We start from the raw sequence: 15,279 nt of genomic DNA on the forward strand, positions 1-15,279 counted from the left end.
GGGGGGCGGGCCTGGAGAAGTGGGCCTCCCACCATTGTGTGCGTCCAGTCTGGGAGCTGCTCTTCCAGGGGCTCCTCCAGTGGCTCTCGCCACCAGTCCAGGAGGGCATGGGAGTGGGCATGTGCCCCTGGATCTGCGCGGGTTGAACTGGGCTGCGCTCCGGGAGGCTAGACCCAGCCACCTGCCCCCGAGCTGCACTCCACAGGGTGGGTAAAGTTAGGGCTGCACTCCGGGCAGCTATCCCCAGCCGCAGCCTGAGGCGCAGCCCTGGCTCCACCCACCTCACAGAGTGCAGTGGAGCAGGGGCTATGGGGGGGGGCTACAGACACCCTAAAATTTCCCATAGCCCCTGCCACTAGCCTTGCCCCGATCCAGGTGCATGCACCTGCCCCCATGCCCTGCCACTGCTTGCCCAGCTGGGGTGAGCGGAGTGCATGCTGTCCCGGACCTCCATGCTCTCCTGGACTGGTGGCAAGAGCCATTGGAGGAGCCACCAGAAGAGCAGCTCCCGGACCAGTGGTGCACAGTGCCAGAAGCCCCCCACCCTAAATCCCGTGTCCCCCATGCCCCAGCTGGGCAGCTTGTCCCAGCCCCCACCCCCGCCCCAATCCCTCTCTTGCTGTGGGGGTGTTGATCTGCCCCCCAGCCACGCCTCTTCCCTCCCCTGTCTGCCCACTACAGTAGACTTACCAGCTGGAGGCAGCTGTGTCCAGTGCGGTAAAGGACTGCTGCCTGTTTAGTCTATGGCCGAATCTCTGAATTGACACCGAATCTCCAGATCAAAATCGGCTGAATTGAATTGGGACAGTGATTTGAATCATCAAATTAAATCACTGTCCCTCTAAATCAGCCAAATCTGAATCCAAAGCAAATACTAGCTGCCTTGCACAGGCCTACTGGCTAGCACTCTGGGGGGGAGAGACCCCCAGGGGTCAGCCAGGTACCCTGCATGCTGCAGGGAGAGACCTGACTGTAGTGACAAAGGACCCAGCATGCAGCGAGGGACCCAATGCATAAAGAGGCTCTTGGCAGCAATAAGGAGGGATCCAGCATGCAGTGAGACTCCTAGCAGTGGCAGAAAGGGATCCAGTACATGGCAAGGCACACAGCATGCAGTGGCAAGGGACCTGGCAGCAGCGAGAAGTAACCTAAAAGGAGAATGCTGATGAAGGATCCAGCACGTTACAAGTCAGAAACAGTGATGAGGGACCCAGGATCAGAATGCAGTGTGCTAGATCCCTCATTGGCCAGGCTTCAGTCAGCAGTTGTGAGGGAACCAGCATATGATGAGACACCTGACAGCAGTGAAGCAAGTGGCAGCAAGGAACTTGGTGGAGGCACAGGTGGCAGGCAGGAGCACCCAGTAGCAGTGAAAGCAGATAATTACAGGTCCTGATCACCACTAACTGGCCAAAATTTAAAACCAGAGAAACCCATGGCAAATTCTGTGGGGTAAGTGGTGGCAGGGAAACCCCCATGTAAAAAAAAAAAAAAAAGAGGAAGTATCTGTACAAATGTAAAGATAACAAAAGGAATGGAGGTGCAGCTATGACACACACTTTAAAATGAAGTTTATAAATTATGCTGAAAAAACAAATAATTATGAGGCAGGAAGGAAGTATAATGTTACTGAAACAGATGTGTATTGATGGAGACAGTTACAAGGAAAACTCAAGAATGCTAAGTTCACATGGAAAACATTTGGGAGTCTAAAACAAGGTCACTTTTCTGAAATTGATAAGCAAGTTCTCATGTATGTTCAAGAAAAGAAAGGATGGGAATGCCAGTTACCCATGAAGTGGTTCGACTGAAGGCATTAGAAATAATGAAGGAATTGAACATTCCCCTTCAAAAATTCAAAGCAAGTAGTGGGTGCTATATCTAAATGATGTGACATAGTGGCTTTGCCCTGAGAATAAGAACATCACTTAGACAAAAGTTACCATCAGACTGCAGTGAAAAACTTGTTGAATTCCAGCAGTACATTATTTGGCTATGCAAAACTCATGATTACCTGCTGGGCCAGATAGGTAATGCTGATGAAACTCCACTCTATTTTGATGTGCCAAGCAATGTTATCATCCATAAGAAAGGCACAAAATACATAATTATGAGAAATACAGGAAATGAAAAGTCATGAATTACAGTGATGTTAGCAGTATTGGCAGATGGGAGAAAATTGCCACCCTAAGTGATTTTTAAATACAAAACTCTGCCACAATAAAAGTTACCACCAGGATTAGTGGTTAGATGCCAGGAACAAGGGTGAATGCCAAGTGAACTGATGAATGACTGGTTAGATGTTGTGTAGAAATGGAGACCTGGGGCATTGCTAAAGAAAAGAGGAATGTTAGTGTTAGATTGATTCAGAGGGCATTTAGGATCAGATGTGAAAGCAAAAATTTGGTCAATGAATCATGATCTTGTAGTCATACCTGCTGGTATGACATTTCAGTTCCGAGTACCGGATGTCATAGTGAATAAGTCCTTTAAAGACCATTTACAACATCAGTACTCAGAATGGCTTTTAGCAGGGACCCTTGCACATACACCTGGTGGGAAGATTAAGAAGCCAACCATAGCACTGGTTTACCATATCGATTCCAACTCTTTGGGGATCTTCAAAATCCATTATTAAAGGCTTCAGGAACTGCTGTTTATCCAGTGCCATGGATGGAACTGAAGATGATGTTTTGTGGGAAGATGAGGGAGAAGATGAGAACAGTGAAGAGTGTGAGTGTGAAGATGCATGTGTAAGTGACCAGTCCTAAGTTGTAGGGTCTAAGAAAGGAGTTGCACTCATTAGGTTCTAGAGAGGACCTAATATGGATGAAATTAAGTTAATGTTTGAATTGAATTGAAGCTAATGTCGAATTTATGGCTTACTGATAGTGCTATAGTTTTTGTCAGTAGGGCTGTTTATAAAAAATAATACCAAATTTAAAATGTTTCCGTGTGTGGAATCTAATTGAGGGGGTCACCATAAATTCAGGGTTGTCTTACATTTCAGTAAATACAATAGTATATCATTAATAATTCTAATGTATGTACCAGAAAATAATCCCACTGACTCATCCTTAATATGGCTAGGCTCTGTAGAATTTAGTAGAGGTAACTTTGTCATTTTAATCAGTGAAATGTGCATGATGAATGCTTAGCCTGAATGCTTTTGCACTTCACTCTGACACAATTATGTGTCAAAAGAAGGCATGTCTATACTGCAGAACTACTGTGGGGCAGCAGCACCCTTAAACATGCAGCACTACTGGATGACTGTTGCATAGGTGGCGGAAGGGATGGGCTAACCAAGCTCAGCCCCTGGAAATGCAGGGCAGCAGGTAGGGCTGTAGGGCAGCTTGGCTGCAGGCTGCTGCAGCAGGGGGGGAGGAGAGGGTACACTGAGATACCCTGCACACTTGCAGCTAGTGCAGCCACAGACAGGTAAGTTTTTTTTCAATCTTTTTTTATGACAGCCTGAGCTTGGGGAGGAGGAGGAAGAGCAGATCCAGACCTCCACAGTGCAGGAGAGAGTGGGGTAGGAGCAGGGAGAATCATTCACCCCTGCTCTGCTCCCTCCTGCACTGTGGGGATTGTCCCATGACCCGGCCTAGCCAGGGCTCCATTCACAGTGAATGGGGCCCTGGCCAGGCTGGGTCGTGGGACAATCAGAGACCGGCAGCTCATGCAGAGCTAGCACAGTGCTGGGAAGCCAAGGGGGAGGGGCACGTGCCCCCCCGATCTTTGCACAGGGCAAGGGTGGGCCGCAGCTGTAAGATGGGCTAATCCTCTGCTCCCTGCCCCTGCGTCTTGTTGCTGCTGCTGCTTTGAAAGTGGCGTTTTGCAGTGTCACGTGCCTCGCTGCCTGGGCCACCCAGGCGGGACACACCAGGTGGCCACATTCACTGTGAATGAGGCCCTGGCCAGGCCAGGTCATGGGACAATCGGAGCCCAGCGGCTTGTCCAGGGGCATGGCACAGGGGAGCCAAAGGGAACTTCCAGTTTGCAGGGCCCGTCAGTGCCAGGCAATGACCCTGGGTGCGGGGGAAGGGGCAGCCACATGGACGCAGCAGGCCCCAGCCCTTCTGCTTCACTCCCTCCTGATCCCAGCCCCATTTTCCCCCCTAGCTCTTTCTCCTTCCCCTGCAGACTTTCCTGTGGGAAGGGGGGGCATGTGCACACGCGCTCAGCCCACCCAAATTTTCTTTTCTCGCTCTGCCTATGCTCTGTTGAATAGCCTTCCTGCAGCGTCAAATGAATATGGTTGCACCCCTTCTAAGTCAGGAAGTAGCCTGTGTAGATCAGCATGATATGTAAAGAAGGTACCACTGCCTAGTGTGGTAAGTTTTCAGCAGTGCCAGATTGAGGCTTAAACTACTTAAACTACAGTTTAGGGCCTCACAATATCAGGGGTCTCTAAATAAGAAAATAACCAACTGACTCAATATCAAGTTTTATAATAGTCAGTTGGTAAATAAAAGAGATAAAGGAGATATGGGAAAATGACTCTTTAAATGTGGACATTTTTCGTTCTAATGACAAAAATATACATACATTGGATTATTTTTATCGTATGGGTCCTCTTAAACTGGACATAGTTTAGGGCCTTAGCATGTCATAATCCAGCACTGGTTTTCAGTGTAGACATGTCCCAATTTGTCCAAAGCACACCTAGAGGACCAGATGGCACCCTTTTTCCTGTGGTATTTCAAAAGGAGACAAAAAAAATGATCAACTGCAGGTTTCATTGCTGTTGAGCTCAAATAGCTCCATCAAATAGCTGGTGAGTTCCATTAGTCTGTTATGGACAGTTTTGTAAGGGCACAAAATGTGTGTGCTTTCTGAAAGGTCAGATCTGTGCATATTAGATATGGTACTGGGGAAGTTGCCAGGAGAGCTCCCATTGTGACTGAGTTTATCTGCCCTTAAGCTATTTTAAATAAACTTTATTTTTGTCTTTACCACGGTCTAAATTATGGCTAGTTTAGCTTAGAAGAGAATGGTGTGCATGTAACAGAGGGGTTTTTGGTAGTTGGGGGTATATTTGCTGTTACCCATTTAAATTAAAATTATGTTGCTTTTCAATTTTTTCTGAATTTTCAGTATCATCCATGAAAATACATGTACCAGAACTTTAATGAGTGTGTGCTTCTAAGCTGTCTTAATAAGTATGAGTAAATCTATTTTTTACTGATTTTTTTTTTCTATTTCTATGCCTTCAGAACACCAGCTAGCTTTAATATCACTAAAGTAGCTGTCTAAATTGAATTAAAAAAATCTACTTAGAAAAAGATCAATATGCATTTAATAACATTCAATAATTGTTACTTTTATGTATGCCTGAAATTACTGTCTCCTCATGACTGAGACTTTTGGAGGCATTATATAGGGTATTTGAAAATATGGAATACAATGAAATGCCTACTGGAGAACAGAAGAACACATGTATAAAATTTAAATTTACTAAGAACTGACAGGCAGGTGACCTGTTGCAAGAAAAAGGGGCAGGAGAGGCAATAATGTGGTTGTGAAATATTTATTATAGTGGAAAAAAGGTCCAAACCTTTTATTTGTAAAACCCTGAAACCTGATGCATGTCCCTAGTGTCAAGAGCCAAACACAAATGAATCAGGGTATCCTTTAGTGAAAGGGGAAGATAAAACTGTAAGCAAGTCCAAAGCATAGCTCATCTGTGCCAGTTCCTAGATTGGAGGAGTCAACTAGTCAACCTTGTTTCCTTACCCTGGTAATTTTAGCCCAAGCCATTTTCTGGCAGAGCCTTCCTGATTCTTGCTGCCAGATCCAATGCCCAGCTCTTTACAACACATCTTTGTTTGACATGTTGATAGACACTCAGTTTGCTTATTCTCTTTACTCTGTAAGCCCCTACAATTTAGAATAAGGAAGTGGTCTGCCATGCCGATTTGTTCACATTACAGAACCCATGTGATGTTAAACTGAAAAGTACTGTAAGAAAACTATGAAGGCCTCACTTAAAAATAGAAGAAAATTGCCTTCAGGTGCAGTCCAAGCTGCTTATACTCTTCAAAACTGTAATTAAAATACAGTGATCCACTGGCAGAAGAAACTTTCAGAAGCCAGTAAGCAGGTATTCTCCCCTGTCTGACTTGATGGGCACTCTGCTTGGGAACAAAGTTCAGATATGCCTCAGTACCTGGGGAATCCCTTGAACCAGTACATTTTTCTTGTAATTTTTGTTCTTCTGCAGTACATACTCTACCATTTTGTTAACTTCATGTTTAGATACAATTACTGGTGGCTATTCAATGGGTTGATTAGGCTTCTGTTCAGTTTTGACATTGGTAATGGTGGACATGGAGTACAGCAGGGGTCAGCAACTTTTTAAGGCCATGAGCTGGATTGATTCAATCAGAAGAAGGCAGGTGCTAGGACCTAGCCATCACCACTCCTTTTCCTAGTGGCAGCCCACCACCATGGCTTCTCCCCACAGCAGCACAGGGAGAGTACCCACAGTTGGTGCTTCCCCCAAGTGGCAAGTGAAAGCACCTGCTGCCAAAACTCCCTGCTGCTGAATGCCACCAAAGCCCCATGACTGCAGGATGGATCAAATGGCTCCAGGGGCAAGATCTGGCCCATGGGATGTAATTTGCTGATTTCTGGAGTATGGAGATGGAATTGTAGTTCAGTGGTTTGTGACCATCTACTAGATATTTGGATTGAAATGTATTATTTGTCTGGTTTTCAGAAACTTTCAAACTTGTGTTCTGAACTTTAGAAGTGTTTGCTACCAATCTATTAACTGATAACTGACCGAGTCACTGATGTTCCCATTAACCTTGAGAGAAGTTGCAGGTGTTCAGTTCCTCTGGAAATGATACTAGTCTATTATTTTTCTCCCAGTTATGGGTTTTTAGGTGCTTGTAATTATCTCAGCACTTCCCTGGTACAGGAAGATCCAATAGACTTCGAGTGTTCTCTTTTTCTCTCTTTCCTGGTTAAAGAAGCTCTGTGGTATATCCATGGATGTTATTTTACAGGTACCCACACTTTACATTTTTGAAAATTTCAGTCTTGTTACTTGTAGTCCAGTTACATGCCTAAGGGCTGTGGACTAGCCTTTGTGAAATGAGCAATTTGCCTCTGTCCTTCTTATTAGTTAGACATCACAAAAGGACGAGCACAGTTTGCACTCCTTCTGACAGCTTTGACTAGAATTAAAAAATCTAGATGGACAGCTAATGAAAGCCAACACCTCTTGCCCTTGACATTCCTAGATTAGAGCTGAGCCAAGGTAATGTGGAGTCCTGTGCTTCTATTGCCTCTGCAGTTCTTGTGAGCAGAATACACACTCCTGTCTTCCATGCTGTGATGCTGACATTTTTATCAACAACTGCTCAGTTCACTTCTAATATTGTATTGTTCCTCTATACTGATTGACCTTGGCCTTTGTTCTCTTTAGTCATGAAGCTTGAGGCATGTAGGGAGTATCTGAAACTACTTAGGAACTCTGAATTTTTTCAACAGTTTAATTCTTTATTCAGCCACTTAAAGACCTAACTTTTGAAATAAATAAAATTGGATAGCTGTCTACTCATCAGCCTATGACAAATTGCTGTGTTCTGTTAAATTTGGTTGCACTTGTCAAGATTTGTTAACTATTAGTAAGCTCTGAATTTAAAATTCTGTGCCAAGCTAGCTTTTAATCTCAAAACTACACAATTATTTTTTATATTATGAATGATCTCTCTGCATTAGATATGAAATAGATTTAAACTGAGTGCAGAAAGTGTGTTGGTGGTAGATTAGTCTTTTTTGACACAAAATGCTTGGGCCAGTTTTTCAGACTGCCGAGGATAACCTTACCTATCAAATTATTGTATACTTTATCATGCTTTGTTTACAACTTTATTTTTACACTGTTCTTTAAAATCTACTTGTAAAACTGCTATATAAGCTACCAATAACTTCTAAATGTCCATTCCTGACACGTTATATTATATTAAAAATAAAAATGCTGAAGTTGCACTCTAATTTCACAAGAACCTGATAGAAGAGAGTACATTTATTACACTGTAATTAATCTTTCTTAAAAAAAAATAAAAAGGGAGAGTGACTTAATACTAACAGCTAGAGGAAATACTTACATAAAATAAAGATGCTTCCCTGTTGTTTTCCTGAGTGGGGTGGGAAAGGGATATAAGAAACTAAACCAAGTCAAATATTTTGCTCTAAAAAGAAAATCTTAAAGTGAACCACAGCCAGATGGAGGAGGAGCGTTCTGCTGCTGGCCTCTTGTCTACTTAAACTTACACAGGACTCATCTAGTTGTTAGATGTTTCTGCAAACCTGTGAGCATGTTCTTAGTCACACACCTTTCTTACTGAAAAGGAAATGTTTAGAGAGATTCTGTGGGGGAAAACACTTAAATGAACACATATTTTCCTCCTACCTTTAAGATCTACTGATGAAAAGCACTCTGTAACAGCTAGGTGGTGTTTCCTGTATGTGTACTGTAAGCTCTTTAGGTAGAGACAGTTTTAATGTGTGTATATCTGCCTAGGGATAAGACTACAAAATCTTTTGGTGCCTCGTGTTATTGCTGTACTGACAGAAGTTGATTAATATACTATATATTCTATACAAATATAACATACATATACATGCACACACATACTACTGTTAATATCTATCTAGTTATCTAAAAGATATAGATATTCTTTGTCATGTCTCCAATCCAACCTTTCTATATGGTCTATTCCCAATATTCTACACAGGCCACTGCTTCTGGTATTGGTGCTGCCAGATTGTGGTGCTACAGGACATCTCAGCAGATGATCCATGATTTGCTTCTCCTGACAAACACACTAGTCGGTTGCATAGAGGCCCCATGATTTCATGAGAAAGTTGTGTGGATATATATGTATAATAGAAAATCCATTGGTTATTTTGTTCAGTGCTACTCTTCTTTGACTTGTATTGCTCATACAGATACACTGGCATATTGTACTGCACAATATTTACACTTCAACTTTAGCACAGCCCTGGGAAGTATTTATTAATTGACCAGCAGAGGGAGCATACACCATGGAGCTTTTCTGGACTAAGCACAATGGTGTCTTTTTGGAAGTAAGCAATATGGTATCTATTATATGTGGCTCACTAAACTTTTCAGGTATGGGGCATATCACAGCACACAGCCTGGGCCAAAACTCATGTGATGGTGTGGCTTATCCTTATGTTTATCATTTTCTCTGTCTAGAATGTAACTGTTTTTAATTGCAGCTTTTTTCTCTCTTCCTTTCCATATCTCTTCACTGTTTGTTTGGTCCTGAAGATCTAGTGTGAAATCCTGATATTTTGAAGTTAATGGCAAAACACCCATTTACTCAAGCAGATGCAGGCTTTCACCCTTGGCTTAAATGCAAAACTGTACCAATATGATTAAATCATTTTAAAATAACAATTTTACTTTGCAACTTTGTAAGTAGATCAGCATGTCTTTGTTATAGGGGCAGTCTGAAGAGATATAATTTGATGAGTGTCTGCACTAGGATCTGCACTGGTTTAATTAAATCAGTTCAAGTTAAAGTGTAGAAAATCCCTTGGGGTGCCTTTTAAAGAACACCATTATGTAAATAGGGAATGCTGAGACAGTTCTTTTTGTCTGGTAAATATAAATAGAAAGCACAGCCCCTAACTGCACCTAAGAACTGAGACACAGTAAATCATCTAGCAAGAGTAACTGCTAACATATGTGAAATACTGGTCAAAAGACATTGTTTTCATTATAGTTTTGTTCTCAGGAACCACTTTGTCTCTGAAGGGGCAGATTCCAGCTTCAGTTCTTAGTTGGGAAAGCCATTTCTTTGCTAATAATGTTTGGCAGGGGCACAATAAATCTGCAGTAGTTTTTGCAGAAAAAAGTAAAGGATACTGTGGATGAGACAGTATCTGGTATCCTCAGGAAAGCTACTTTCATCGTGCTTTGTACTTCTGGAAAACAGCCCAACCTGTTTTCACCAGATAGGTTCATGAATACAGCCTAAGCCACTGAAGACACTTAAAACAAGGGTACTTTTCATTTAAAAAAAAAAAATATATAATTTGCAGTCGCTCTTCTGCAGAAACTAAGATTCCACTTTCTCTCGCTGTCTATTATAACCAGTATCTTTTTGGGATTTAAAATTAATTAATTTCCATTACTCAGGAGTAGACATTGTCTTCCCCTCCCAAGCACCCTTAAAACACTAAACAATAGTTTCTATCATAACTTCTATTTGTATTTATTATCCACAACGGATTATCTACACTATAAGCGACCTGAAACTATTACTGAAAAATATGCTTATAGAATTAAGTTTTACATAATCTTATTTTGGGTTCATGTGAGTAAGCAAACCTCTAACTTCCTTTCCTTCCTCAGAGTGTAAGGTGAAACTTACATTTTTCTTTGCACTTCATAACAGCTGTGCTCTGTTCCTTCCCTGGTTAAATCATTGTGGTATAAAGTATATCCAGATAATATTGGACAGGGAAATCTTTACTCAAGAAGAGGCCATAAAGCCTTCCTTAAATATTGCTAGATTCCATTTTAGCTTCTCCTTAGAAGCTTTTTCCACAGCTAAATTCCCCTGACAAAGAGAATATTTTATATGGAATTTGCATGCTTGATTCTGGGAGTCTGTAGGTTTTGACTCTTCAAGAGGAGGAAGTTATGAGACACTGTGTGTGTCTACATGTGTGCTTTAATGTTCAGTAGCCTATTGTATTGCTCATTAAAGCGTCATGCCAAAAAGTGCTAATACGCAGTAGAATTAGTCTACTGTGTATTAAATGTCACTAAAAAGGCATTCGTTTTTGCTACTGCGCGTTGGGGAAGCTTGATGCGCTTTTATGTAGTACCTCATATTAGAGGTACTAAACTTAATGCTTAGTAGCAAAAGTGCATTAATGAATGTGTAGATGCACCCACAGAAACCTAGGAATGGGATGTTTGCATTGGCCTGAAGAGGCAGAATCCTGTGTTGTAGAGGCTAGAGCTTTCATTGTTTCTAATTTCTGGCCCAGGTACAGTGAATTGTAGTTTGCTCTCAGACCATTGTCAGAAAGATGGGGTAAATTTTCCTAGCAAGCTGAAGGCAGAAAGTGTTTTTGTCACTTGTTCTAATGGTTGTCTAAGCTTAATGATGAGTATCACACGATTTAGAGTCTCCATACTAATTTGAAAAGTAGATATAGAAAACTGGGAGAAGGTAAGGGGGAGGACAGGGACAAGATTGGTTAATATACCAGATATTTTTTCTGAAGCCTCTCCTTCTCCCTCTCCCTCCTTTCTTTCTGGGCATCAGTTCATTCTTGCGAGGGTTAGTCTGAGCTAGCTTCTTTTTGTTCAGCTCTTGGTTTCCTGAAAGTATTGTGACTTTGAGTTGCTAGATGGAAAAAGAAAGTTTATAACAGAATATGGGTGACTGGTGCCACCTCAGTCAGGAGGGGCATGTGCCCCCCCCTCCCCCCCAGTGATCAGTCAGTGATTGGGAGAAGGGTCCCCACATGGCCAATCTCACCAACCGGGGGAGGGGGTCCCCCCTACAACTAATTGTGCTGAGCAGGAAGCAGCCACGGTGCTCCCGGAAGTGGCTGTGGTGCTTCCCACTCCCTGGCTGGTGCTCACATGGGGGAGCACCAGTGCTCCTGCCTGCCCCCCCTGCCTGTCGCCTAAGCAGGGAGCATGGCCTGTCTGTGGGTGCACCAGCACTCTCAGGGGATGCATGTGCACCCCTGTGCGCCCCCTATATGTCACCACTGTAATAGAGACAAATCTCATTACAGTAAAATCTCTGTCATCCAGCATGAGTGGGGAATGGGGGGTGCTGGGTATCTAAAAATCCCAGTTACCTGAGGCTGGTGGTTTCTGGTTGGATGTGGAGTGGGGGAGAGGTGGGGGTGGTGGCGGCCTCTTCCAGAGCAGCAGGTGGCAGCGGCCACACGTGAAGCAGCTGCAGCACAAGGTGGTAGGTGGCAGTGCCGGTGGCCATGTGTGAACTTCCCTCCTCCCCTTCCCTAACCCCGGCCAGCCGGAAATTCTGGTTAAGAGTTTTCTGGTTACTCAAATGCTGGATAACAGGCATTTTACTGTATATTGTTTTCTGTCTGCCTGAATTTAAGTATGAATGAGCCTGTTGGCAAAGCTTTCCTGCCACGGTAAATGTTGGAGGAGGGACTTGCCCATGTAAGCCTCCAAAATGACATGCACTCACAGTAGATTGTGTACAGACTGAGCTTGAGAGAGCTCCAAAACCTTGGCTCATCCCTCAGTGGGGCTTGATTTAATACCATGGGTTTTCATTACCTTGTTCCAGAGAGGAGGAGTAAGTCTCCCCAATGTCACCTGTTTATGCCACCAAATGAGACCTCTTTCATAGTAAACTGATAATCCACGCTACTGTGGATGCAATCATTTTGGTATAAAATGCTTTAGCCAGCATAGTTTATATGGGTTAACATTTAGTTATACTATTATAATGGGACTTTCACTAGGTTCATTACCTGCATACAGAGTGAGTTTGTTTGTTTTTAAAACCACTCTGCCTACGTGATGCAGCTATGTCTGTAAAACTTTTAAGGATAGACTGGACTTTACCTGAGCATGATATTTAAATAAATGTCAACACTGTCATTACTGGCCTTCTGAGTTAACATCTCCCTGATTATAGAGGGAGCAGGGCTCATCATTTAGTGCTGCTCTGTGCATCTGCTACTCTAATCAAATTGTTGAGGTTTTCTTTGCAGCCATAACAGCTAGGACCATATTTACAAAAACTTGAGACTCTCGAGGACATCATGCAAGTTTAAGAGAGGTTCTGGTGCACTTTATCACTGTGTACCTGCCTAGTCCAACCTCAGGAAAAACCTGACAGGTGGTTGATATTAAATCATTAACCAGGAATGAAGTTAGGGTTGGATTTCTACAGGATGGGGATGCTCAATTTCTATGATAATTAAAGGGAAATGCTTATTCCCGCCAATCTTGGTGACTCTATGTCACTTTTAATATTTTAAAGTGCTTTGATAATGTATTTACTTAAAGGTTTTGTTCTTCAGGAATTGGTTAGCTGCATAATTTTCAGTGGTAGAAAATAAAAGCTGGAAAGTTGCAGTAATTACATTAAAGCAAAATATTGCTTATCTGATGCAGAAATCCTCAAGGTGTAATACATGGTAAATCAATGTAATTTCAAATTATGCTTACCATTTCATTCTCTCTAGTCTTATGCAGGGAAATATGTGCATGCTATTGGGTACTGTATTCATACCCACAATCACACAGCCAAGGTTAAGATCAACTTCAAGGGAGTTGCTATTGGAGATGGTTTCTGTGACCCTGAAATGGTAGGTTCTTTACATATTTTTTCTGTTGTCTTCATACTTAATTAAGTGAAGTGCTCTTCTCAGATTACAGTCCTATCTTGGTAAAAGGTGGTATTTTCCTTCAATACCACCTTCCTAATGGCCTAATGACTTCCTAATGGCTTTAAACCTTTAATTTTTGCCAAATGTTTCCAAACATCAAGTTACTAGATCATTTATTTTTAAAAAGAAAAAGGGTTTTGCTCAGTTGAGTTCAGTGACTGATTTAAAATTAAAAAAAAGGTTATCTTGGAAAAGTAAAATATACTTTCCCCACATGTCAGCTTCATTCTTGTGTGCCTGTTTGGCAGATGTTGGGTGGCTATGTGCAATTCCTGTACCAAACTGGCTTGGTGGATGAGAAGCAGAGAGACTATGTCCAGCAGCAAACCGATCTGGGAGTAATCTATATCCAGCAGAAGAAATGGACCGAAGCCTTTGAAGTACGTATCAGAGGCCCGCACATTGGCCTTTAGCAATTAAAACCATCTGTACTGAGTGAGGGGTCAGAAAGAAGCATAATGAAGGTCAGAAGTTTGCTGGAGAAGGTGCCCATTATAATGTGGCAGAGGGGGAGGAGGAGAAAGGAACCAAAGAAAAGAAAAGAACTGTCCATAGAATTTGTTTTGGCCTCATTTCAAACAGAGTGCCTTTAGAATATGTTTATACAGTCCTGTCTTTCATGAACTGTTTTAGTTTCTTTAACTAAATGCTTGTATGCCCTGAAGGTTTAACTTATCCCATGGAAATCAGAAGAAATGCAGTCTAGGGAGCTGATGCATATACTTGAGTACACACTTTAAAAACCTTTATATAAAAGTAAAGAGTGGCTGCATTTCAAACATACTCAGTTGATTAGTATCTGCAATAAAATATTACTCTTTCTGATAGATATCCATGTTGCAGCATCCAGCAAGGCTATGCAACACACACATTTTCTGTGCAGAAAGTAATACACTTCCAGTAATTTATAATCTATTGTACATTTATAATTTCAACATTGTATCATTGCTACATAGCTTTTCTTTGCTACAACTTAACCATCATCATGGGAGAATATACATCATAGTTTATGTGGGGCTATTAGCTTTCCTGCTTCATTGGGCAGTTTTAATATGCAGATAGCATTTTCTACAAAATATTTGCCAAGTAGGATTAAAATTGGAGGATGATTTCAATATTAGGGGAAAGCTGAGCTTTATAGAAGAGTCCCTAGGGGATAGGGAATGGGGTTGGTTGATACAGCATTACTGTCTTTGGGGCTGGTATTTGTTAGTCTGGTATCACTGGGAGTCTGAAATTAATTCAGTGTTGTGATAAAATGAATGTGACCCTGTGACTAGGGCTGTTACTATATGAGTACAAAGTACAGATTTGCCAATATAGCTGTCCACACTAGAAGCACTTTAACTGCATAACATACTTTCTATTCCAATACCAGTAAAGAGCTCCTAGCATAGTCAGAACCTTAGTCTCTCTGTTCCTTATTTTCCCCATATGTAGGCACCTACCTAAATCATGGTGGAAGTTTGTGATGCAATGGTGCCTTTAATCTTGGTCTTGTTGCTGCACGTGCCCCCCGCCACTGAGTGGCCAAGTAATGAATGCTGTGGTTTTTGCCTCTCAACTACTCAGGAGCGGGAGGGGGGGGTGGGGCAAAAAAAGCAAGATTAAAGGTGCCACTGTGCCGTGAACTTCCACCACGATTTAGGTAGGTCCCTACCTATATGTTGAATAGGGTTAAGAACACTGACTTATTTCATGGAGGTATTAGGAAGATAAATACATTAAAGATTGTAAGGTATATAGATTCATAGATGTTAGGGTCGGAAGGGACCTCAATAGATCATCGAGTCCGACCCCCTGCATAGGCAGGAAAGAGAGCTGGGTCTA

The 15,279-nt window shown here is 42.2% G+C and overlaps 1 protein-coding gene across 1 annotated transcript in view; it reads left to right on the forward strand.

Annotated features, from left to right (window-relative positions):
• Positions 1–15,279, forward strand: part of CPVL (carboxypeptidase, vitellogenic like) — a 122,713-nt gene that overhangs the window by 33,465 nt on the left and 73,969 nt on the right. The window contains 2 exon segments of the mRNA XM_006019596.2: positions 13,246–13,368; positions 13,698–13,829. Coding sequence (XP_006019658.2) covers positions 13,246–13,368; positions 13,698–13,829 — 255 coding nt within the window.

This window comes from Alligator sinensis, unplaced genomic scaffold (genome assembly GCF_000455745.1).
Source record: "Alligator sinensis unplaced genomic scaffold, ASM45574v1 scaffold29_1, whole genome shotgun sequence".
Lineage (NCBI taxonomy): Eukaryota > Metazoa > Chordata > Crocodylia > Alligatoridae > Alligator > Alligator sinensis.